The 26,620-nt window shown below is 48.8% G+C and overlaps 1 protein-coding gene across 2 annotated transcripts in view; it reads left to right on the top strand.

The window, feature by feature from the left end:
* The first annotated feature begins 9,372 nt into the window (after positions 1-9,372).
* The window catches only part of UPB1 (beta-ureidopropionase 1), a 44,818-nt gene continuing 27,570 nt past the window's right edge, over positions 9,373-26,620 (top strand). The window contains exons 1-5 of one of the 2 annotated variants that reach the window (XM_044444212.1): positions 9,373-9,499; positions 11,266-11,437; positions 12,416-12,503; positions 12,964-13,058; positions 21,892-22,053. In XM_044444212.1, coding sequence (XP_044300147.1) covers positions 9,393-9,499; positions 11,266-11,437; positions 12,416-12,503; positions 12,964-13,058; positions 21,892-22,053 — 624 coding nt within the window. In that variant the 5' untranslated portion in view covers positions 9,373-9,392. The remainder of the gene's footprint in view (positions 9,500-11,265; positions 11,438-12,415; positions 12,504-12,963; positions 13,059-21,891; positions 22,054-26,620) is intronic. The other variant, XM_044444213.1, reaches the window with a different exon arrangement.

The following is a 26,620-nucleotide window of genomic DNA, read 5'->3' as shown; positions in this document are numbered from 1 at the left end:
ACAATGGAAAGACTCATAATAGAGAGAGATCTAGTGATGCTAGATAAGGGAAGGGAGGCTGGCAGCCACACAACACGGCTTCTGCAAAAACAGGTCCTGCCGGACAAACCCTGTGGAATTCTACAAGGATTTGAGATGGCTAGATGGAGGGGATGCAGTGGATGTGGTATACCTGGATTTCAGCAAGGCCTTTGACAAAGTGCCCTATGATATCCTGGTGGAGAAACTGAGCAGTTTTGGGATACACCAAAGCACTGTCCGGTGGATTAGGGCATAGTTGACTGACCGAAAGCAGAGGGTAACCATTAGTGGGGAATCATCGGGATGGTAGCCAGAGACAAGCGGGGTCCCCCGGGGCTCTGTCCTGGGGCTGATCCTGTTTAATCTTTTCATAAATGACATAGAAGAAGGGGTGACCAGTCTGCTGATCAAATTCGCAGAAAATACTAAAACTAGAGCAGTGGCCACAACTGAGGAGCAGGTACTCCAGATCTAAAAGGATCTGGACAGACTATGGAAGTGGGCAGGAGACAACAGGATGGCGTTCAGTGTGGAGAAGTGCAAGGTCTTTTGAAAACCCAAAACTTTTGAAAACCCAAAAGTTTTCAATGAGGACAAGTACTTTAGATATTGTAATAAGAGTCCTTCTCCCTGAAGATGTCCATTCCCTATGTCTTCTGTTTGCCAGGATACTGAGTTATGGTTCTTTCCTGAAGTACTGACTTTGTGCTTAATATGTTGGTTCTGCACGAATTCAGTCACTGCATCTACTGTACTTACATGCTCCGACTCATCTTCCTGCTGTGATGGCTGCATGGAAGCATGGATGTCGGCACATGCCAATTCTGACGCCACATCTAGTGAAGACATCATGGATCTGGGCTCTTCTATGGCACCTTTCAAATCCACAGAACAACATTGTGGATTCCGGGCAGTGAACCTTTCTGAATGGACTTACACTGTTCACTCACTCTCCCTCCTCCTTCCTCCTGTTCAAAAATGGAGTGATTTTAATTTCTCTCTTCTGAGGTTCTGGAGAACGAATCTGTGAGCATGGAATAAGTCTGAAATGTTGTCTTTCTTGTAAATGCCATGCTTCCAACTTTAGCACAGTCTACTATTGTTTCACTGCTTAATTAAGGAATTTATCTAATTCTTACACTCCACATCTGTCTCAGCCAGCCTGGGAGACTCCTTCAAACAAAAAGATAAAAGTAAGGCTCAAAGTAACTCTGAATAAAAAATACATGAGCTAAAATTTACAAAAACCCATTGTAAAAGAGAATGAGATAATGATTATGTAAGTAAGCGACCAATGTAAATCCCACCCTAGTTGAGTTCTAGGCGATTCTCTCAGACTGGAAGGTCGACCCCAAGGTAAGTGTGTTTGCTTCTCTTTTGTCTCTCCTGGTCCTCAGATTTGGTATAGCAACAGATAGCAGCATTTATCTTCTGTATCCTTGGATGTTTTTATTTATTTTATTTTCTATTGCAATTTATATCCTGCCTTTTTCCAACAAAGGGCTCAAGGCAGCTTACATCTCCTCCTCCATCTTATCCCCACAACAACAACCCTGTGAGGTAGACTGGGCTGAGAGTCTGTGACTGGCCCAAAGTCACCCAGTTGGCTCCATGGCTGAGCGGGGACTAGAACCCAGATCCTCTGAGTCCCAGTGCCACGCTCTTAACCACTGCACCACACTGGCCTGAGTGAGAATTAGCAAAATACAGTCTTTTCCAGGGTGGTTTACTTTTCCAGGAGACAGACAGTGAAGGAGGTAGATCAGGTGCCGCGCTGCTCCCATGCTGCTTCAGTCCATGGCTTTCCGCAGCCCACAAAGAGCAGCCACTTCAGCTTTGCCAGCCCGGTCAAACGACGTTTGTTGACTGAGAGGAATAAAAATTCAACTGCAGTAAGAAAAATGCCAGCCACTATTTTGTTAAGCTTCTAATTAAGGATGTGTGAGGAAACCTTCTGGTGGTGAGAATCGGTTGGGCTTTCTGGGCTTGGCGTCCTGAACTCGGCTCTGCTGTGCAGTGGCACATGCACCCAGTGCGCCAGGGCCACTGGCTAGGACTCGAGCCATACCTGCTGTGCAAGCAATGCCTCCCACACTCCAGTAACTGACAAGGAAGGCTGGTTGCAAGAGGCTTGCACGCAACTGCTGCATTCCTCTTCAGCACCACCTGAAGGCTTCTTTTGGATGACTACACCTGAAGTGGAAGGTTGCCAGATGTACCACCAGGGCTCTGGGAGCCTTTGTAGCATTCCTTCCAGCTTTGCTTGCTCTGGAAGACTGGACTCGGCACAAGAGGAAGCCGCAAATGGTTGGAAGAACAGATTCCAACAGGGTTCATCCCAACCCCATTTCTAATAGTTCTATTTGTATGATATGCAGTGTTCTGTTTCATCCCTCCAAAGTTTAGTTTCATAGAATCATATAATAGTAGTTGGAAGGGACCCGAGGGCCACCAGGTCCAGCCCTCTGCTTCAGTGAAGGACTTGGAGTTAAACCACCACTCTCAAATGGCTGCCCAGTTGCAGCTTGAATGCCTCTTGAATGCCTGGTGGAGCCCACCACCTCCTTAGGTAATTGGCTCCAAGGACATATTGCTCTAAAAGCCAGGAAATGTTTCCTGATATCTAGCTGGACTCTGGCTTTCTGTAACTTGAGCCCATTATTCCATATCCTGCACTCTGGGATGACTGAGAAGAGAGCCTGGTCTTCCTCTTTGTGACAGCCATTGAGGTACTTGTAGAGCGCTGCCATACCTCCTCTCAGTCTTCCCTTCTGGAGGCTGGACATGCCCAGTTCTTTCTATCTCTCCTCATAGGGTTTTGTTTCTGGTCCCTGGACCATCCTTGTTGCCCTCCTCTGAACCCTTTCCAGATTGTCTGCATCTTTCTTTCTTAAACTGTGGTGCCCAGGATGTGGCACTCCAGATGAGGCCTAACCAGTGCTGAGAAAAGGGGAACTAGTACTTCGCATGATTAGGAAATTTTACTCCTATTAATGCAGCCTAAAACACAATTTGTCCCTTTTGCTGTCACATTACATTGTTGGCTCATATTCAGCTTGTGATCTACAACAACCCCAAGATCCTTCTCACTTGCAATGTTGTTCAGCCAAGTATTCCCCATCCTGTAACAATGCATCTGGTTTCTTTTTCCTAGGTGCAAACCTTGGCATTTGTCCCCAGTGAATTTCTTCCTGCTGTTTTCAGCCTGATGCTCCAACTTATCAAGATCACTTTAAATCTTGTTTCTGTTTTCCAGGGTATTAGCTTTTCCAGGGTATTGGTTCAGTTTTTTGTCATCAGCAAATCTGATAATTGTTCTCTGCAATTCCTCATTCAAGTCACTAACAAAAATGTTGATGAGATCTGGGCTCCGGACAACACCCTGGGGTAATCCGCCTGTTACCTCTCGCAGTCTGAAAAGGACCCATTGATGGGCACTCTCTGAATCGGATTCTGTAGCCAACTGTGGATTCCCCTGATCATTGTTTCATCCAGCCCACTCTTAGCTAGTTTACTAATCAGGAGATCATGGGACAGTTTTTCAAGGGCTTTACTAAAATCAAGATAGATTATGTCCACAGCATTCCCACAGTCCACCAGGAAAGTTACCCAATCAAAAACTGAAATTGGTTTAGTCTGGCAGGATTTATTCTTAATAAGTCCATATTTGCTTCTTGTAATCACTGTACTGTTTTCAAGGTGTTTGCAGACCGACCGCTTTATCATCTGCTCCAGAATTTTCCCAGGGATTGATGTCAGACTGACTGGTCTGTGGTTCCAGGTTCTTCTTTTTCTCCATTCTTTAGGATAGGGACATTTGTCTTATTCCAGTTATCTGGAATTTTCCGTCCCCCATGGTATCTCAAAGATAAAAGACAGTAGTTCTGAGAGTTCATCCACCACTCCCTTTATGACTCTTGTTGTTATTAGTCACGAAGTCGTGTCCGACGCATCGCGACCCATGGACAACATTCCTCCAGGCCTTCCTGTCCTCTGCCATCCCCCGGAGTCCACTTAAGCTCACGCCGACTGCTTGAGCGACTCCATCTAGCCACCTCATCCTCTGCCGTCCTCTTCTTTTGCCGTCAATTGTTCCCAGCATTAGGCTCTTCTCCAGTGAGTCCTTCCTTCTCATTAGGTGGGCAAAGTATTTGAGTTTCATCTCCAGTATCTGGCCTTTTAAGAGCAGTCAGGGTTGATCTCCTCTAGGACTGACCAGTTTGATCATCTTGCAGTCCAAGGGACTCGCGGGAGTCTTCTCCAGCACACAATTCAAAGATCTCAGTTCTTTGGTGCTCAGCCTTCCTTATGGTCCAGCTTTCACAGCCATATATTGCAACTGGGAAAACCATAGCCTTGACTATACGCACTTTTGTTGGCAGGGTGATGTCTCTGCTTTTTAGTATGCTGTCTAGATTTGCCATAGCTTTCCTCCCGAGGAGCAAGCGTCTTTTAATTTCTTGGCTGCAGTCAACATCTGCGGTGATCTTGGGACTCTAGGAAGAACTTTATCAAGCTCTGGAGATTTAAACTCATTCAACCAATTAGATGATGCCTGACCATTTGCCCATCAACCTTGTGCTGCCATCCTGCCCCTTCAACATGTACTTCCCCTTTGTCAGGAAGGTCATAGATCTATTAGTGGGGAATCATCTGGATGGTGGCCGGTGACGAGCGGGGTCCCTGAGGGCTCAGTCCTGGAACCCATCCTGTTCTACCTTTTCATCAATGACACAGAAGAGGGGGTGACCAGTCTGCAGATCAAATTTGCAGATGATAGTAAAATGGGGATAGTGGCCACAAGTGAGGAGCAGGTAGTCCAGATCTAAAAGGATCTGGACAGACTATGGAAGTGGGCAGGAGACAACAGGATGGCATTCAATGTGGTTGAATACAAGGTCTTGCACCTGGGGCATAGGAATAGCTGTCATAAGTACAGGTTAGGGGACAAGTGGCTGGAGAGCAACACTTGTGAAAGGTGTCTCGGGGTGCTGGTTGACTGCAGGCTAAACATGAGTCAGCCGTGTGATGCAGTGGTCAAGAGGGCTAAGGCCACCCTTGATTGCATAGCCAGAAGCATGGCTTCTAGATCAAGAGAGGTATTACTACCACTCTATACAACTCTGGTGCACCCGCAAACTGGAGTATTGTGTTCAGTTCTGGGCTCCACATTACAAGAAGGGTATAGCCAGGTTGGAATCCATGCAGCAAAGGGCCACAAGGATGGTGGCTGGATTGCAGGGTAAGTTGTATGAGGCGAGATTGAGGGAGCTGGGTCTTTTCAGCCTGGAGGAGACTCTGAGGGGATCTGTTGGTGACATATAGGCACGTGAAAAGGTGCCACCAGAGGTGGGTAGAGATCCATTTTCTCCTGCGGAGGAGGGCACAATGCATTCCAATGGAGCAAAACACAGGGAACCAAGGTTCAATTTGGACACAAGGACTGACTTCCTGATAGTTAGGATGCCTTGGGTATGGAATGGGCTTCCATGGGAGGTGGTTGAGGCCCTGTCGGTGAGGGTGTTCAAGGATAGGCTGGATGTGCACGTGGCAGGCATGGCATGATGGAGCTGACAGTCAGACTAGATGGCCTGGAAGGCCACTTCTGACTCCCTCTGTTTCTGTGCTTCTATGTTTGTTTAGGGAGGAGACTAATCCAAACTAGGAACTGAGCACTTCTGCCTTTTCTGTTATCTGCTATCATTTTGCCATCCACATCGAGGAATAGAACTCCCATTTCTTTCCTCTGCCTTTTACTTTGCATGTATCTGAAGAAGGCTTTTTTGTTGCTTTTAGCATCCGTAGCTTTTAGCATTCAGTCCTAGCATTCCTGGCACTGTCCCTGCAAATCTATGCTAGCTGCCTGCATTCTTCCATTGTCGCCTGGCCTTCCTTCCACTTTCTTTGCATGTCCTTTTCCCCCCAAATAATCTTTAAGCTTTTTGTAAGACCACATGAGCTTTTCTTTTGTCTTCTATCCTTTTTCCTTGTTGGAATTTTATTTGTGCCTTTAGAATATCATTTTTTTACAAAAACTTCCACTAATCTTGGACTCCTTTTCCTTATTAGAGTCACTTGCCATGAGACTTTACTTATAATCCTTCTGAGTTTATTATAATTGAATTTCCTAAAGTCTAGGGTCAATGTTTAGAATCAAGATTTCAAGTATGGTCTCTTCACTTATCCCCGAGTTCCTGCAATTGCCAGTTTGTTGACTAGGTCTTCCCCGTTTGTTAGAATCAAGTCAAGGATACCCATTTCTCTAGCTTCTTCCTCCACCTTCTGTTGGAGGACACTGTGACACATGCTAGGAGTCACTTGAAGGGCCAGTGTTTGGCAAAATTTGTCTCCTGACAGATATCAGGGAAATGGACATCTCCCTTATGCCTCCTTGAAACACTGGCATGTGCTTCTCAAAATTTTTGTCCTCAACTTCTCGATTGGATGGTTGGTAATAGACTTCCACTGTTGTGTTGCTTTTATTCCTTGCTCCATTTATATTAATCCAGATACTTTCCATGGGCTACTAAGCACATCTTCCTGCATTTTTGTGTAGAGATATGCCACGACTCTACGTTCCTTTCCATCCCTTCAGTTCTTCTTGAACAGTTTATATCCTTCAATTGCTGAATTCCAATCATGGGAGTCATCCCACCAAGTTCCAGTTATACTTATCAGGTCACCCACCTATATTAAGAACTCAAGTTCATGCTCTTTGTTTCCCACACTCTGGGTATTAGTATATAGTCATTGAAGACCACATGCTTTATGTTCTAGTTTTCTTCCTACATTTTTGGAGAACTATAACTGGACAGAGCTGCTGTGGCCAAACACCTTCTTTCTGGTCCTTGTAAAGTGCAATTCATCCCTCGCCAGCAGGAAGTGCAGCCTGTGGTCCCAGAGTCCAAATCTCTCACACCACCAGCAGCTTCACAGCCAGGCATTCACCTGCAGTATTTTTCTTTCCCTGCCCTTTCCACTTCTTCAGACTGGAAGGGTTGAAGAGAAGACTATCTGGGCCCCAAGGTTCTTGACTTTCCTCCCTCAAGCTTCGAAGTCTGATGCGGTTTCCTCAGAGCTCCGCTGACAGTGTCATTTTCCCCCGCATGTATAAAAAGGAAGGGATACGTGTCAGTGGGCTGTATGAGCCTTGGCAATCTTTCAATTGTATTACTAAGCTGTCCTCCGGGGGAAAGCATACCTGACAGGACCATGGATCTTCACGACAAACATGCTTCCATCTCATGCATGCTTCCATCTCATGTTCTTGCAAGCCTTGGCATCGTTGCCACCACTCGGCTGACCTTCAGCCCCTTGTTCGGTGCTGCACGGGGCGACTTGCAGTTCTTCCACTGCAGGCTGCCCTCCAGTCTCATCCCTGAGTAACTGAAAGTGGTTCCATAGTTCCACTGCTTCCATTGGTGCAGTGTCTTCCAGTTCTTCTGTGGTTAACTGTCACCTTTTCAAGGCAGTTTCCTCTTCATTTTCCTTGCCTTGGGATTCTTTTCTTCTGCTTCAGCTTGCTGCCACACTTTAAGCTTCTGTACTGCTCTTAGTTGTTGCAGTTCCACCACCCTGCCTAAAAGCTCTTAACCTTCTATTTCCTTGAGGGTGGAACCACAGTGCTCTAGTGCTCCCACCTTTTCTTCCAGCAGAGCTACTAGCTTGCACTTGTTCCATGTGTAGGCCATGTTGACCTTAGGTGAGAAAACAAACATTGCAGGTCACCACCACTCCAGAGTCTTCTTGGCCCATTCTTGCTGCAATCTTTTTAATGCTAGTTTGCTGAGCTTGTAGCAACCACTGCTTCCCGTCTTCCCCAAAGATTGCCAGTAGGTTGTCAGTCCTACCAGTAAACTGGAGTGTGTTATGAAAACAAAGGGGCAGGGGAGAAAATGAGGGATCTCCCCTGCTGAACTATCCCTGTTCACTTGTTCACTAGGAGTTTGGGGTTTTCGTATCCAGTGGTTCCCTAGGAGGAACAGCTTCCTCAGCTAGGAACCAGGAACCAGAATGAATCTCCTCATCCACACAGCTGCTGCTGCTAATTAGGTCACTTCCTTTCAGGTGCAGCTCTCAGAAGCACAGGGCCTCTTGGAAGAGACTGTTGCTGGGCTAATCCAGGTCTCTCATCCCTTTGCCTCTGCCTTTGTCTCCTCTTCCATACAACTCTACCGCCAAACACCTGTTTGCTTGCTTGCTCACTCACTCCCCAGGAGCTTGGCTGTTTGTATCCCAGAGGCTTTGGATGAGCTGCGGCAGCTTCCTCTGACCTGCTCAGCCCAGAGTCAGGAACCAGAACGAGTCACCCTACTCACACAGCTGCTGCTAGGAATCAGGCTGCTCCCCTTTAGCTGCAGCTCTCAGGACAGTGTGTGTTTTCTGGCTTGAACGATGCTCCAGGGACCACACCAGTGCAAACTGCTTATGGAAGCACAGAAGGCTCAGCTGGAATCCATAAGGCCATTAGGGCATGGGTTCTGTTCCTGCCGCTGTCTCTCACCATTGGCCATGCTGGCCAAGGCTGATGAGAGCTGTTGGCCAAAACTGCTTGTGGAAGGGGGCAAGGCACCTGTTCCTGATCTCTATACGCACATCTCTTCTTCAAACAGGAGTGGCCAAACTGCAACCCTCCAGAGGTTTTATCCTAACTCACACATTGTTCCCAGTCATCATAGCCGAAGAGATGGTGGGAACTCTAGGCCAAAGCACCTAGAGGACCACGAATGGCCCACCCCACCTTAGAGGAATGGGCACAGAAGTGATGTAACAAGATTGTCTGCAGATGTTTGTTGCACATGGAAATCAGAAGCTTAAAAGGCAGCCTGTCCTCCCGCTTCTGCCTTTTGTCATTAAATGGCATGCCACGGGGATTAACCTTTCCTCACCGCCAACTTGGAGCCCTGCATGGCCCAGGCAGTTGGCTAATGCCCTTTTTAGCCTCTCCCACTCTACTGCTCAAACGGCCAGGCCAACACCGGCATGAGTGCTCCTGGCGAGTTCTGTTTGCTCCGACCTCCACTTGGAGGAGCCGGGCCCCTGCCTCGGGAAGACATGGGCAACCAACTGCTCCGAGGCGGGCGGGCCACTTGCCCCGCGGGTCACTTGAGGCAACCGCGCAGCGGCTCCTCGCGCTCAGGCGGCAGCAGGAGTCGCCTGCCAGCGCCCAGGACTCGGCCGCTGCGTGGCCCCCCCGGCCCCGGCCAGGCCAAGGCCGCCGGGCGTGCCGCAGCTCCGCTCCGCCCGCGCGCCTCCGCGGCCGAGCTGGGCCCTAGCCCGCCCCGCCCCGCCCCGCGGAGGCTCCGCCACGACCCTCGCCCCGCAGGCGGCAGTCCGGGGCGAGAAGGCGGTCGGCCTGGTGCGCGGCAGGGATGGCGGGCGCCGCCGGCTTCGACTCGCTGGAGCGCTGCCTGCAGCGGCACATGCCCGCTGCCGAGCTCGCCGAGGCCACGCGCATCCTCTACGGGGAGGCCGCCAGGTGCACCCGGAGCTTTCCGCAGGCGCGGCGAAAGCGGCGAGCCCGCGCGCTGGGCGGCGTTGCCCCTGCGGGAGGCGGCCGCCTGGCCTGGCCTGGTCTGGCCGCTGCCCGCCCGCCCCGTCAGCGACGTGGCACGCGCCGGAGGGCCCCCGGCCCTCTCGGCGGCGCCCGCGGTCTGTCGGCGGCGGGCGCCCTGTGCCGCGGGCCTCCGGCCGTCCTGGGGAGCGGCCGGCCGCGCCGTCGCGGCGGGCAGGCAGGCGGACGCGGCCGGAGGAGAGGGGCGTCTTGGTCCGAGCGCCGGAGGGGCCGGGCACGTTCATGGAGGGGCGGCGGGGGGCGAGGGCGCTGCCGCTCTTCTCGTGCGTTCTGCGTGGCGGCGAGGCCGCCGAAAGGCGCGGGGAGCCCGCGTGCCGCGCGGGGAGCGCAGGGCCGCGGCTGGCCGGGGAGGCCCTCCGCTCGCCGGGCGCCCCCTCCCCGCGTTGTACAGCTTCCAACTGGGCAAGGGGACGGCTTTCGCGCTCTGTTGCCACGTGCGCCCTGTAGAAGGATTCCCCAACTGAAGGAGTTGGGGATATTGTAGGAAGAAACTCATCTCACAATGATTTATTTTGCTTTTTAAAGTGTATAATGATAAAGATGCCCCGCTTAAGAGTTCAGCGTTGAAATCTGCATGCTTAAAAGTACAACCCTTGCCCTAAGGCCTTGCCTACTGTCGAAACTTGGGCTGACTGTAGTGCAGAGTTCACAGGGATGACCTTAATGGCTCCAGTAGTTACAGCATTCCCTTGCAACACCAGTTCCAGTGGTTTGTTCTGAGTTTCTCAAGTGAATTTGGCTTTGTCCAATTCTTAATCCAGGACCTTCTGGGGTTGGGCAGAAAGTAGATTGTGATTTGGTGGCAGGCATCTGGGTGCTTTGCAGCCAGTTGTGAAGGGCTTTTGGCTCCTTACTGTTCCACTGCAGCAAGTAAATTTGCAAGTTTAAGGAAAACTGCAGCCATGGCTGGTTGTGTGCAAATCACATTGTTCCTCAACTCTGACCTGCTTCACATGATTGCTCCTGCCTTGGCAGGTTGTAGCACTGTAGATGCCAAGTTAGTAATCAACGTTTGCACCACTGAGTAGATGCAAAGTCACAAGGGTGGGTTGTTGCAGGGGGTGCCAGACCACCCAAAGCGCATGGGCTGTTTTAGAGTTGCTGGTGGCTTGAAGACCAGTGTAACAACCCACCATCGCTAGGTGAGCACATGAAAAGCTGCAGTGTGCCCTGAATGTTCAGAATGGTGGTGATGGCCATAACAAGAAGTCACGCAGGGAAATCTACCCACAGTGGATTCTCCTTACTCTGTGGACTAGGATTCTGTATTTCTCATTTGCAAGCTGGCTGGGAATGACTTGGATCACATCTTTGGGCAAGTCTACCAGCCACTTTGGCAGTTTTGTGTTGGAATCCCTGGTCTATAGGAGTGCAGATGTGCATTTGTGGATACACTGAACGGCTCATGGGGCAAGAGGCAACTGGCTGCTCCCCAGAAATATGATTTTATACCTGACTCTGATGAATGTCTGTTCAGGTTTGAGTAAGAAATGAAGTCTATCTTACAAACCCAAAGTATGCCCATCTGTACTTTATCCCCCTTCTTTCTCCTCTCACCCCAGATTTCTTAGTGTCAAGGATGCTGATACCTGATTTAAAAAGTCTGGCCCTCCTGTATTGCCAGTGGCCAGTTGCTGAGGAGGCTAGTTGTCCTGTGTTCCTTTTTCCAGGCCTTTAGATCTACCCCCCGATGCTGTTTCAGCTGCTGCTGACAGGACATTTGAACTACAGGGCTATAGATTTGGAGCGGAACTGGAGCAGTTGAGGCAGCCCCACATTGTCCGAGTGGGACTGATCCAGAATAGAGTTCCACTTCCCACAGATGCACCGGTTGCTGAACAGGTACAAACAGTAGGGCTTTTTCCTTAACAGCTGCAGGTAAACCCTTTCTTGATGACAGATGATGACATGCCATTGGTCTACAGAGCACTTGACAGCTTGAGTGACTGCTGCAAATTGGTGTCTGAGCTCAGTAATGGACTCGGTGTGGGCACCTTTCTCCATATGTATCCACCAGATGGCTGTTGTCTTAGTCTGAGGCCTGCCTCTGCATCCATCCCCCTGATGAAGTGACGAGGGAGATGGCTAGGAAGAAGGCCTGTTTCTTCTAGATGGCCCGGGAGGTCCCTTATGACTTGCTCTGTTTCTAGGTTTCTAGGTTTATTCATTTTATTGTTTTTATTATTTGTCTCATTTAATTTTGATTTTAGTGGTTGATTTTGTTGTTTCATTGGTTTTATTGTATATTGTGGATTTTACTGTGTTAATAAGCTGCCCAGAGAGCCTATGGCTGATGGGGCGGCACATAAATCAAATAAGTAATAAACAAAATATAAAAAAAGTGAGCAGTCCACTTATTGGTCCTCATTCAGCCCCTTACCTGTGCAGACCTGGAAGAGGGCAGCCACTGTCTCACCTGGATTTGATGAGCAGGAGAGGGAGAACTAGGAGGCTTCGGCCTGCCGGTAACACCTCAGCTTCCATCGCTACACAGCCTCCTTGAGCAGTTCTGTGTTGAATAGCTTAGCAGATAAAATAGAGCCCTGTGGCACTCCGTGGCACAACTGCCAGGGAGCCGAGCGGTCGTTCCCCAGCACCACCTTCAGGAGCGGCCATCCAAGTGAGCGTGGGAGCAGGCAGCGCCGGACTGCTGAGGGTACCAGCTGTCAGTCTGGGAGGCCTCGCACCCTCTGCAGGTGGAGCCCTTTTCTTGCTGGGTGTCTAGTTTGTGCTGGGGCTTGGCAGGCAAGAGGAGAGTAAAGGAAGCTTATTTAAAAGGCTCCACCAGCGGACTTCTTTAGCAGAGTTTGTTCTCTCTAGACAGCTGCACTATACAACCGCATAGAAGAAATTGTGGAGGTGGCAGCAATCTGTGGGGTGAATGTCGTCTGTTTCCAAGAGCTCTGGAGTAAGTAGTGCCTTGCTCGGCCTCTCCCACACTTGCGCTCTGCTGTGCTCAAAGCTCACATTCCCAGATTGTCGGACTGCGGCCTTCCCCACCCTGGCTCCTGCCTGCAACGCTGCCCGCGATGCCGCTTGGGTAGGCTGGCCAACAGCGTGGCCTGCCGGAAGGCGGCTGCCTTGATGCGCCAAGCATTTTTACAAATGAGGAAGGGCGGCTAAGCGCAGAGGAGATGCATCACATGGGACCCCTAGGGCTGGGCTGCTCCCAGACCACAAGCGGCTTGTGAGAATGTCCCCAAGGGCAAGGAGCCTGCCATGGAGGGGTTCAAGGTCTACCCTAGAGGGCTCTCCCGGAGGTATCCAAGTCACCGGAGCACTTGCTCCACTCATGCCACAGAACCCTCCCCTCTTCTGTCTGTCATGTCAGTTCTGTTAATGTTTTAGAATGGTCTTTGCTTTTCTAGCAATGCCTTTTGCTTTCTGCACGAGGGAGAGGCTGCCTTGGACTGAATTTGCTGAATCGTCAGAAGATGGCCCCACAACAAGATTTTGCCAGAAGGTAGAAAGCCAAATTCCTTCCCTCCTGCCATTTTACAGGGATCCTCCCTACTGCTAATGCTTGTATCAAGTGAGTGTGTGGCATGAAATACTTTGCGCAGTCATACAGCTTTGTGGTTGCTCTTACACAATCACTTTCCCCATGAAAGTGCTCTCACCTGTTTCTGACACCTGGGACAACATGAACATTTTAGAGCAGGGTGAAGACATGGCAGACCATGGTTGCAATCTTGAAGCAGCAGCAGGCCCGGGAGTGAGTTCTACTGTAGGATTGTGCTATAAAGCAGGCGAACCCAGCAGAATGCTCACATGTGCCTCAGTCCTTGCACAGCTACAGGTTGTTTCAAAGAGGCATACCAAGGAGCACTCCCTGGTGGATTGGGCCTGCTGTTAAGTACTAAGCAGTCTGTGGCTTGCAGAACGCTCTTGGACTTCAGTTCTTTTGCCTTTCTGTGAAAGACTCACTTCTTTCTGTTCAGAAAGGAACAGTGATTTTACTGTGTGTAGTCATTTACTAGCAGTTTGCCATTTGATGATGCTGAAGGGGAATGCATCCCCATTCTGTGGGGATGCATCTCTTTCCAGTTTGCTGTTTTCACTACCACATAGGTCAAATGCAGGGTGATTCTAAATGTGATATTAATTGCATCTTGGTGGAGATTGGGAAAGGAAATGACACAAGGGGAAGGAAGAGAAAATGTAATTAGATCCAGAAAGACATGACTTATCAGAACTGAAATGTAATACAAAATTCTCTCTTCAGGGACCAAGAGCAATGTAATAATGTTTTATACTGGCTTTTTTTTTTTACAAAAAGGAAGAGGGATGTCTTAATATTAAACAAATGCAATTTACTTCTCATGTGGGGACAGCAGTTGCTAGTTCCTAATGACTGAAGTAGGGAAGGCTGATCCCTTGCTTTTTTCCTGATCCAGGACAATGTGACCAGCCGCTCCCAAGGGCCAGGGTGTCTGGGGAATGCCATGAGGTGCTGCCACTGGAAAGGAGGTCCCCATATATGTGTGTGGCAGAGACTCCTGCACGTGCTAGCATTGCCTTTAGTCCCTGCCAGTGGAATCTTCCAGGGGAGCAATCTCTGTTTCTGCCCAGGAAACACAGAAACAGCGCGAGTAAGAAGGGATCTCCCGGGCCATCTAGTCTGACCCCCGCTGCAGCCAGCTCCACTCATGCAATTCCCATCATTGTGGTCTCATGTCAGGTAGGACCTTAAAGGTTGGCAAATGCTGGCATTTCTGGCCAGACCCCCTTTGCCTTGGCTTTGCCCATCAATGGAACCTTGGAATGTGGTCCCTGAATTCCTCCCTTGGGTTGAGAGAGTTTCCCGGCTTCTCATGCAGAGCTTGTGACATCCACTCATAAAGCATGAATATTCCTGGGCAAGCCTGGTTTGGGTTAAAATGACGCATATGTCAGGTACAGAGATGGTTCAGGCCATTAAATTAATTATTTTAAAATGGGATGGCAGTGAATTAAGCAATTTCTTCATTGTCTGTGCTTTTCGTATGTATGGGCTCTGCATGCCTGTGTGGAGCTCATTTGGGAAGTCTCCAGAGCTGATTAATTATTATTTGGCAGGAGCCCTCATGCCTACCGAAAGCTCCGTTCTACTTCATTTTCCCCTATGTATTTATTTATACATACATACATACATGTATGTATTTATAGGCCACCTGTAAGGCCGAGGCCTTCCTAGGTGGCTTACAGTACATTTTCTCTAGTGTCGACAGAAAACAAAAAGGTATCTTTTCTCTGCTTCTGACCAGCCCTCCTGCCCTCGCCTGCTCGAGAAAATGGTGCTCAAGGCCCCAGTCTGAAACCGAGCAGATTGCAGCTGCGAGCTGCTACTTGCTGACAGCCACTCCTGGTGCCTTTTTTGCCTGTGGGAGACCCACATTGTTGGTTCCTGCTACCGCTGCTTGGTGCTTACTAAACAGGGGAACCATCAGGCTAAGCGCCTTAAAGCAGAACTTTGGAGCCAGGCTCTTCATGCAGGAAGCTGCCCTCTACCGACCACCTTGGAAGTCAGTACTGCCATATCCTTGGCAGAATTCCCAACTGCTCACCCAGAAGAATGGTCCAAACAGGGAAGATCAACAGTGCAGCCAAAAATAAGGCTTCAAAAACACTTAGTCTCACTAAAGAGCAAGATGGCAGCAAACACACCAAGAAACACTGCAGCCCCCTGCTGGCCTCCCATGAACCGACGACACAGTGCCAAAATCGGACTCACTGTGACACCCCTCTGTGGTTGCAAGACTGGCACAGGAGTTCCCGATTCAGCCACTTGGTTCTCAGAAGGCTGGTTCTGAGAACCATTTTCTCTGGTCAATCAGCAAACTGGAACTGTCTCAGCATTCTACAAGTACCCCAAAGGCTGTCACAAAGAGGAAGGACAAGATCTCTTTTTGTTCATTCCAGAGTGCAGTACATGGAGTAACAGACTTAAGTTAAAAGAAACCAGATTTAGACTATATATCAGGAAGAATTTCCTCACTGTTGGAATACAACAGAGGAACCTATTACCTGGGGGAATAGTGTAGACCATGGGTCCTCAAACTACAGCCAGTGGGCCAAATCCGGCCCGCTATGCTGATTTATCCAGCCCATCTCAGAGCTTTTGGACTCGCTCGGAGAACGATCTCTGAGCAAGTCCAAAAACTTTGAGCCGGTGCAGGTGTACTCAGTGGGGAGATGGCCATGATCGCGCTCGTGCAGGGAAGATGGGTGTGACTGTGGTCGTGCTCGGCGGGGGGATGGCCAATGTCATGCTTGGGGTGGGGGGAGATGACCGCGATCATGCCCGCCTTCCCTGCATGAGTGCAATCACATCCTTCCCCCCCCCAGCACAATCGTGCCTGTCTCCCCCCACTGCCCAGCACGATTGTGGGCATTGTAGCTATGTTGCATAGCCAGAAGTGTGGCTTCTAGATCGAGAGAGGTATTACTGCCACTCTACACGACTCTGGTGCACCCGCATCTGGAGTATTGTGCTCAGTTTTGGGCCCCTCGTTACAGGAAGGATATAGCCAGGTTACAGTCAGTGCAGCGTAGGGCCACAAGGTTGGTGGCCAGTTTGCAGGGGATGCCGTATGAGGTGAGACTGAGGGAACTGGGTCTCTTCAGCCTGGAGAAGAGGAGACTCAGAGGGGATATTTATTTATTTAGGAAATTTCTATGCTGCCCCATTCGCTGAAGCCTCGGGGCGGCTCACAAACATAAACAAACTTCGTTAAAATAATATAAATGAACAGTATAAATTAAGTCGCCCTGGCGACATACAGGTATGTGAGGGGGTGTCAGAGGAGGTGGGGAAAGAGCTGTTCTCCCCTGCAGAGGAAGGCAGGACGCACTCCAACGGAGCAAAGCTCAGGGAGCCAAGGTTCCATTTGGATGCCAGGAAGCACTTCCTGACAGTCAGGACACCGAGGGTGTGGAATGGGCTTCCACGGGAGGTCGTTGGGGCCCCATCAGGGAGGGTGTTCAAAGATAGGCTGGACATGCACATGGTGGGCATGTCGTGAGCGGAGCCGGCTGGAGCCGGGGGTCAGACTAGATGGCCCAGGAGGCCCTTCTAACTCACTCTGTTTCTATGTTTCTTTGTCCCTTTAATATGGACATGCACTGCCCCACCTCATCTTGGGCTTCTGCTGCAACCCAAGCAAGTGAAGCAAACATTTTTTAATTTTTTAATTATTTTAAAATTTTAATTAATTTTTAATGTATTATGTTTTTAATTAATTTTTAAATTAATTTTAATTTTAATTAATTTTAATGTGCAGTGTGCATAGGAATTTGTTCATATTTTTTTCAAACTATAGTCCGGCCCCCCTACAGTCTGAGGGACAGTGAACTGGCCCCCTGTTTAAAAAGTCTGAGAAACCCTGTGTAGACTTTCCTTTGCTGGAGAAGTTCAGATAAAAATTGGACAGTCATCTAAATGGAATGGTGTAACTTACTGTCCTTCAATAGCAGGGGGTTGGACCCAATGGCCTTTTGGCTCCTTCCAACTCTACTATTCTATGATTCCATGTTGCTGTGCAAAGGCTGGTTCACTTTATTGTTGTTCGGTTGCAAAATCATGCCCGACTTCACAACCCCATGGAGAACTTTCCTCCAGGTTCTCCTGTCCTCCACCATTCGCCAGAGTACACCCGAGCCCACACCTACCTCTCCAGTGACCCCATCCAGCCACCTCAACCTTCTTCTTTTGCCTTCAGTAGGTTCACTTTGGTGGACCTTAAATACACATATTTTCATATTTCAGTAGAGGAGTCATACAGGCATTTCCTCCATTTGCAGGTTGAATCATAAAATCATAGAATAGGAGAGTTGGAAGGGGCCATGAAGGCCATTGAGGTCAACCCCCTGCTGTTGCAGGACACTATGTTACACCATCCCACTCAGATGGCTGTCCAGGTTCTTTTTGAATGTCTCCAGCGTGGGAGCGCCCACCACCTCTCTAGGTAGCTGGCTCCACTGTTGTATTGCTTTATTGTATTTACTGTCAGTCAAAAAATGAGATTAAATTAGTCTGACAGGATTTATTTTTGATAAATCCATGCTGGCTTCTATTAATCACTGCATTTTCTTCAAGATGCTTGTAGATGAATTTTTAAATAATTTGTTCCAGGATTTTTCCAGAGATTGATGTCAGACTAACTGGTCTATAATTGTCAGGTTCATCTTTGTTCCTCTTTAGGGGAACAAACAAACAGAGACAACATTACCCTTCTCCGGTCATCTGGCACTTCTCCTGTTTTCCAAGGTTTGTCGAAGATAGACTCTTTCCATTTTCTGTCCTTCCCTTTAGCCTAGCAACAGCTCCATGTGTATTCACAAAGAGCATGCCTGTTGTTTGAGCCCACCGCCATCTCAACGGGGCGCTTGTATACCCCTATTTAGACAATCGGCGCATTGTTGCCCCATCTCAACACACCTGCATATGGGCTGCTGAGTTAACATGCACCTTGCTTACCAGTCTGGGCTTGTACATCATTTTCTGGGGTGCTTCTTGATTCCATCTTGACACAGACTGTCCACCCTCACCAGAGAAAACCACCTTATCCAGGAAGGCTTCGTCACTGCCACCAGGATGCAGCGAGTCCTCTGCCTTGATCGTGCTGTATTGCTTGCCCAATTATACATGCAGCTGCTCCAGCTCTGGTTCTTGGCCTCCTTCACAACTGCAGAACTGAGTCCCACACAATCAGGGTTCAAATCACTTCTCAGATTTGAAGGGACCTCAAGTGGTGGACTGACAGGGTGAATACTGCCACCAGAGTCATGCTCTTCCTTCCAGAACTGAACCTGGCTATTACAACAGATGCCTCATACTCCAGATGGTGATCTCATTGCAGCCACTCAACAATCCAAGGCAAATAGAGCCCACAGAAAGCCTCCCCATTGAGCTCCTTGACATGCAGAAAGCTCTCCTGGCATCTCAGACTCTAATTCTAGGCCAGCACATTCAAATTATTACTGACAACACCACAGTTGTGTACATCAACAAGCAGGGAGGAGCAAGAGTTACCCCAGTTGCACTCCTCGCCACCAACATTTGGAAGTGGTGTACCCCTTGATGCACCACCTTCTTGGTGATCCATTCACTAGTACCAGCAATGTTCTAGCAAATGCTCTCACTTGCACTTTCACCGTGTCACAAGTGGGAACGTCACTGCACCATGATGCAGTCCCATGATGGGCCACCCCAAATAGATTTGTTTGCGCCATGGGACGATGCTTCTTGCGACCACTGCTGCTCCAGAGCTGGTATCAGCAGGGGATTGATGGGGTATACCTTCCTCCTTGAGTGGAATGGGAGCCTCTTTTTCCTGTCCCCCCCTTTCCTCTGACCTCAAAAACCATAGCAAAGATTCACGGAGATCACAAGGACTCTATCCTCATTACCTTTTGCTGGCCCAGTCAGCCTTGGTTCCCCCATCTTCTCAGCTTCTCCAATGGAACCTTCAGATGCTTATCTCTCCAACCTGGTGTCATTTCTTGGGATCAAGGGACAGTTCTCCATCTGGACATACATACCCTCTGCGTCACAGCATGGAGGATTTGGTCATTCCCAGCACACTAACTGATGTACGTTCCAAACTCCAAGAAATCCTCACTGCATCTCTGAAACCTGCCACTGCAGCTCACAATGGGCGGTTTTGTTTTGTTTTTTTACTTTGCAGCAGAACACAGCTTCACATCAGACACAGCTTCAGCCATATTCCTCAGTTCTTTGTACAGGAAACACAGAAACAGGGCGAGTCAGAAGGGGCCTCCCGGGCCATCTAGTCTGACCCCCGGCTCCAGCTGGCTCTGCTCACGACAGGCCCACCGTGTGCCCGTCCAGCCCATCTACTCAGTATGCTTTCTATCTGTCAGAGTCTGTGCAGCCACTATTTCTGCTTTCCACACTCCAAAGCCATTCTGGTTTCTCCCAGCCTCTCATCCAGAGGTTCATCAAAGGCCCTGTTAATCTTGCCCCACCGGGTTGGCAACCCACTCTGGCCTGGAGCCCTCACATGCTTGCGCAAAAGCCATTAGAACCCATGGCCTCTGCAGACCTCTGTCTCTGGGAGATGGTCTTTCTTGTGGCTGTCATCTCTGCTTGACATGCCGGTGACTTGGCTGCCCTATGCGTTGACCTCATATTGCATCCCACTGTCCTGCCGAAAGTTGTCTGTGCCTTCCATATTACTGAAGCGATCCTTCCAGCCTTCTTCTTGTCTCCTTCTAACCCTCTTGAAGGAACTAGCCATTCCTTGGATGTTTGCTGGGCTTTGGTCTTCGATTAATCCAGAACAGTCTCTCTGACAGTCTGAGAGACTTTTCATTGCCTGTGAAGGTGCACATCAAGGTATCCCCTCTCCTCATGGAGTCTCGCTGTCTGGGTAGTTCATACAGTGCTCCAAGCATATGACCTCTCCAGCCTTCATCTATCTGGCATGAGCTGAGCTCATTCCACCAGAGCAACAGTGACCTCCACAGTCATACACCGGAGTGTCCCTCACTGATCTCTGCAGAGCTGCAAGTTGGTCGAACTCCTTGACTTCTGTTCCCCATTATCACCTGGACATCTGAGCCAGAGCAGGCTGCACCTTTGGCAGGGCTGTCCTCTTTTCTCTACTCTATTGAACGACACAAACCTCCTCCAGGAAGTAAGCTTGCCAGTCACCCTTATGTGTGATACACTGAGACCACAAAGAAGAAAGACAGGTTGCCCACCTGTGACTGTCATTCTTTGAGCAGCCATTGGTGCGTTCACACAACCCACCCGCTGGCCCTGCTAGTGTCGCACCTTATGACACGGATTGGGATATATCTTCCTTACTCTGATGGGAAGGAGGACATACTTCTGATGGCAGTCCTATCATTCAAGCTGAGGTCTTGGTGGGAGCTGCTCCCCACATGCTGGGCCTGCCTGGGGACTGGGCTCCTGCCAAATAATAATTAATCGGCCTGGGGATCTTCCTGAATGAGCTCCACACATGTCCACAGAGCCCATTTTTGTAAATGCACAGATGAGCATTCAAACAACAGTCACAGGCAGACAACCTGCCTTCCTTGCATTACCAAATAATCTGTGATAGACTCTGTGGAGCTCAGTTACCATGGATGGGCCAATGTTTGACTCACTTGGTTTTTGCAGTGGAATCCCGAGATTCACTAGCTGGAATTTGGTGTAAAAGGCACTTAGAATTAAGGTATTCTGAGACAAGGTATTTGTTTTTAGCACAAGAAATGAATGGCATTTATAGTCCTTCCATAGAAAAATCTATGGAATGCGCTTCCCAGAGAGGTCTGCTTGGCGCCATCGTTATTTGCTTTTCGGCGCCAGGCCAAGACCTTTTTATTTAAACAATATTTTAACTGTTAATTGTTGTTATTATTTATTTATTATACACCTGTTGAGATGTATCTGGGTTTTTAAAATTTTATTCAATATTTATTTGCTTTGTAAGCCGCTCTGAGGCTTGTTGCAAAGGGGGCGGCATAAAAATGCTTTAAATAAATAAATAAATTAAATAAAAATCCCCATGAATTAAAGCCTTCAACAATGACCTATCCTTGACAGCCCTACCTATTGCTTGTAAGGTCAAGACTCTTCCTCTGTGGAGTCAATCCAGCTCATATTTGCTCTTTCTTCTGCCTCAACTTTTCCATGTCTTCTCCAGTGAGTCTTGCCTTCTTGCGACATGTGCCTTCAGCCCTGTCTGCTCTTGTTAAGACAGCCTTAATTTCATCGTTTTTTCTTCCAGGGCAAGCTCTGGTTTGATTTGCTCTAGGATCCACTTGTTCCTCTTTCTGTCAGTCCAGGGTATTCACAAAGCTCTCCTCCAACACAAAGTTTAACATGCACCAATTTTCTCTCTGATAACTTTCTCACTGTCCAGCTTTCACACCCATACATTGTGATCAGAAATACAATCGTGTGGGCAATCCTGGGCTTGGTCCCCAGTGAAAATCTTTATGCTTGGTGATCTTTTCTAGTTCGTTCATTGCTGCCTGTCCGAGTCTCAGTCCTCGAATGTCTTGGATACAATCTCCCTTTGAATTGATTTTGCCAAAGTATGCACAGTCTTTTACAATTCCTGTTTCTTCCCTGTTGACATTAAAGTTCTGTAATTCTTCTGTGATCATTTTTGTTTTGTTTTCTAATTGCTGCTTTCTGCCAGTAATGAAGGAACTCTAATTACTAAGACATTAGCCGAAACAAAATAATTAAAGTATAATTTGAAAGAAAATAATGAATAAAATAGATTGTTTGAAATAAAATAAAGAAATAAAATATGGCATCATTTTCATGTCTGCAGCTGGCCAAGAAGCACAATATGGTTGTGGTGTCTCCAATCCTAGAGCGAGACGCTGTACATGGGGAAACCTTGTGGAACACAGCAGTGGTGATTTCGAACTCTGGCACTGTGCTTGGGAAGAGCAGGAAGAATCACATTCCAAGGATTGGAGACTTCAATGAGGTGAGTTTCTGGGCGTGGAAAACTGGGTACTCCTGCTGCTTCTCCAAGCTGTGTCCTCGGCAGCAGCTTTCCAGTGCCTGTGTGTGCTGCACTGAGGATTCCCAATTCACCTCCAAGTCTCAAGTGGCGCTTCTAACTTGAGCAAGTGGAACATGAGCACACACACATTTCATGGAAAGCACCACTGCTCAAGGACAACCTGGGCCACAGAAAGAGAGCAGGGGATCAAATTGTATGGAACCCTGGTGATGCTGAACTGTGCAGATTGCAAATGCTTCGATTTAGATTGGAGATGTTGTTGTGAAGTGGGTACATATTGCCATATGTGATGGGAATGCAAATATATAATAAAATGTTGGAAAGAGGTTTTTAAAGAGTGTAGCAAAATATTAAGTCTAAATATTGAAATATGCTCTAAGATTGCATTACTTTCTGTATTTCATAAGGAACACTGGAGCTGGAATAATAAAGCATAACAAATTTCAGAAGTAGAGTGAACCAACCCATGGAAGGATAAGTTCTCTCTCTGAGTGGCAAATGAACTTTATTCCTTCCCAAGGGTACCATGAGGAAGTGAAGGTGCCAGCAGGGGATGCTGCTGTGACTGCTTGGGGTTTTCTCACAGCACAGGTGAGGCAGGCGAGACAAGCGTGCCAAGGCAGTTCTGGAACACTGCCTCAGCTTGGAATGCCATCTTTGCCAGGGCAGCTTCATTGTGGTTGCAGGGGATGGAAGGGTCTGCAAAGCCTGTGAAAGGTGGACTCCAGAAGATGGGCTGCTCTCGAGCTCTTGGCAATGCTGTTCCCAGAAACTCAACTGAAGACTACAAAGGTGGTGGCTGAGTTCTTGGGAGGCGGTAGGAGGAGCCTGATGGAAAGGGAGGCCTAACAGGTCCCAAACTTTCCAGTGAGTCACTGGATCCTGTGCACATGAGGATTTGGTTATGGCCTTGAGTACCTCAAGGAAGGCAGAGTGAAAGCCAAGCCACAGCAGTCCGTTTAGCCCTTGGCCTTTCAATCCAAGCCCAGAGTATCCCAAAGAGGTTTCGGACATGGCGTGCCTGCATCCAGCTCTGCCTTGGCACAGGATCAGAGAAACTGCAGCCTCCGTCTGCCCTGGGAAATGCTCCTGAGCACTCTGAAGTGTCGCTTTGGCACTGGGGGAAATCACTAGGCTGCTATTTTAAAAAAATCCCTGTCTGGGCAATCTGGGGTTGTTTTCCTGTCCCACTCTCCAGAGAACACCCTTCCCCCACACAGAATTAAATGCTCGTATTTTGGAACTGAAGAAAGGATTGCTGGGCCCCTGTGCGTGGCTCTCAGGAGCCCTGAACAAGTGCACTGCCCAGGGCTGTCACCTTCTGCAGCAGGTCTCATGTTCCTTTGAAACATGCAGACTGACATCTTTCTGCACAACTGGGAATTCTTCCACTTACACAGAGGTCATGAAGGTATTTTTGGATGGTTCTGTTTTACTTTCCCACTGATAAGGTAGTGCCCAAGTTCAGTAGTGAAGCTAACAAGTGGGAATCTCACCCGGCCTTGTGTTCTGAAGTGCTAAGCACTTGGATTCATCCCCAAACCTGACATACTGGTAGATAAGGGGGAAGAGGAAAGAGTTTTTGATACCAGGGAATGAACACCAAAGCTCCTCTTTTACAAGGTTATAAGCCACGGTAAGCAATGTGCTCCCCACAGGTGCTTTCCTTGGTGCCCACTGAGTCACCTTCCGCCTCCTGGGCCTGGAAGCAAAAGCCCTATAAGAAGAGATGAAAAGAACTGGGTATGTTTAGCTTGGAGAGAAAAGACTGAGGGGAGATAAAATAGTCATCTGGTCCAGACAGTAAATAGTCATCTGGTCCAGACTGCATGTATGTATGTATGTATGTATGTATGTATGTATGTATTAGGGTATTTCTAACCTGTCCATTATGGTTTATCTTTGGACAGCTCACAAAATCCATCCTAGAGTGCTGAAAAAAGTCAAACATTAAATTGTTGACCTTCTTACCAAAATATTTGACATGTCCCTAAAATCAGGCCTTGTACCAGAGGACTGGAGAATGGCCAATTTTTAAACATAGTTTTTTAAAGGAATCTGGGTAATTATAGGACTGTTAGCATAACTTCTGTTCTGGGTAAACTGCTTGAAAGTAATATTGAAGATAGAATCAGCAAGCACACAGAGGGACAAGTTCTGTTGAAAAAAATCAACATAGCTTCTGCAAGGAAAAGTCTTGTCTCACTACCTATTAGAGTTCTTTGAGAGAGTCAGTAAGCACACAGACAGAGGCAGATCATTAGACATTGCTTACTTGGACTTCCAAAAGGCTTTTGATTAAGTCCCTCACCAAAGGCTCCAGAGCAAACTGAGCAGTCATGGAATAAAAAGGTGGAGGTCCTCTTATGGATCACTAACTGGTTAAAGGACAGAAGACAGAGGGTGGGAGTAAATGGCAATCTCTCCTTATGGAGAAATGCCACAGGTCAAGTCCCACAGGGTTCTGTATAGGGACCAGTACTTTTCTATGTATTCATAAATGATCTGGAATTGGGAGTAAGCAGTGAGGTGGCTGAGTTTGATGATGACACTAAACTTTTAAAGGTGGATTAGGAGGAGGTCCAGAAGGATCTCTCCAGGCTGGAGGAATGTAGTCCAGCAGAAGCAAGTGTAGAGTAATGCATGTTGGGGCAAAACATCCCAACTTCAAGTATACACTGATAGGTCACTAGCTGCGACTGAAGAAGAAAGGGACCTTGGTGCAGTGGTGGACAGCATGAGGAAAATGCTGGCCCCGTGCTCAGGTGGCGTGAAGGAGGCCAGCTCCACACCAGGCATAATTAGGAAGGGGGTGCAAAACAGAACAGCCAAAACCTTACCTCCCTTATACAAATCTGTGGTATGACCAACATTCTGACTGGCTTACCTGACAGGGGGCATTACTGAGTCAGAAAAGGTCAGAGAAGGGCAACAAAAAAGACCGGGGGGTGGAGCAGCTCCCCTGTGAGGAGTGGGGAGAACTGGGACTTCGAAAAACTTAGAGAAAAGGTGAATAAGGGGGGACATGAGAGTGCATGGGTCCCCAAACTGCGGCCCACGGGCTGGATGTGGCCCACCATGCCCATTTATCTGTCCTGCCCTGGTTTTGGACTTGCTGCACTCGCGCGTGCGTGGCAAGGAAGGGCTTGCTTGTGCGGAGATCGTTTTGGCCTCGCTCGGAGAAAAGGATCTCTGCCCACGCACCCCTGGCCTGGCCCGGCCTGTGCCCCCCGCCCGCACCGCCTTGGCGGCCCACGCCCATTGCCGGCACCTTTCAACTGGCCCCCTGTTGAAAAAGTTTGAGGACCCCTGAAAGAGTGGCTTAAAGATAGCATGGTATGGAGAAACTGGAGCGGGAGAAATCTTCTCCCTCTCCCCTGACAAACTCACGGCATCCCATGAAGCTGATTGGTGGGAGGCTTAGGATAGATAAAAGGAAGGACTTCTTCACACAGGGCATCGTCAAACAGTGGCATTTGCTGCCAGGGGAAGTGGCGCTGGCTGCCAATCTGGATGGCTTTAAGGAGAGATTGAGTGGATTCATGAGGGAGGAGACCACCAGTCGCTACAAGCTTTGCTCGCTACAAGTACGTGCTCCACCTTCACCAGAAGGGACCTGCCTGTGTGCACCCATTTCTGAGGAGCTGGGCAGGAGGAGGGGTCCTGAGGGATCCTGTGCATAGGGAGTGCTGGACTAGATGGACTTCAGGTCCGATCCAAAAACAGGTCCTGCCGGACAAACCCTGTGGAATTCTACGACAAGGATTTGAGATGGCTAGATGGAGGGGATGCAGTGGATGTGGTATACCTGGATTTCAGCAAGGCCTTTGACAAAGTGCCCTATGATATCCTGGTGGAGAAACTGAGGAGTTTTGGGATACACCAAAGCACTGTCCGGTGGATTAGGGCATGGTTGACTGACCGAAAGCAGAGGGTAACCATTAGTGGGGAATCATCGGGATGGCGGCCAGTGACAAGCGGGGTCCCCCACAGCTCTGTCCTGGGGCCAATCCTGTTTAATCTTTTCATCAATGACATGGAAGAAGGGGTGAACAGTCTGCTGATCAAATTCGCAGACGACACTAAAACTGGAGCAGTGGCCACAACTGAGGAGCAGGTACTCCAGATCCAAAAGGATCTGGACAGACTATGGAAGTGGGCAGGAGACAACAGGATGGCGTTCAATGTGGATAAGTGCAAGGTCTTGCACTTGGGGCATAGAAATAGGTGTCATAAGTACAGGTTAGGTGACAAGTGGCTGGAGAGCAGCACTTGTGAAAGGGACCTTGGGGTGCTGGTTGACTGCAGGCTAAACATGAGTGAGCAGTGTGATGTGGTGGTCAAGAGGGCGAACGCCACCCTTGGTTGCACAGCCAGAAGCGTGGCTTCTAGATCGAGAGGGGTATTACTACCACTCTATATGACTCTGGTGCGCCCGCAACTGGAGTATTGTGCTCAGTTTTGGGCCCCTCATTACAGTAAGGATTATGTATTTATTAAAACATTTCTATGCCGCCCCATTCGCCGA

The sequence above is a fragment of the Varanus komodoensis genome, unplaced genomic scaffold (genome assembly GCF_004798865.1).
Source record: "Varanus komodoensis strain SLA01 unplaced genomic scaffold, ASM479886v1 scaffold44_3, whole genome shotgun sequence".
NCBI lineage: Eukaryota > Metazoa > Chordata > Lepidosauria > Squamata > Varanidae > Varanus > Varanus komodoensis.
Note: the sequence above shows the minus strand (reverse complement) of the source record. Positions and strands in the feature narration are given on the sequence as shown.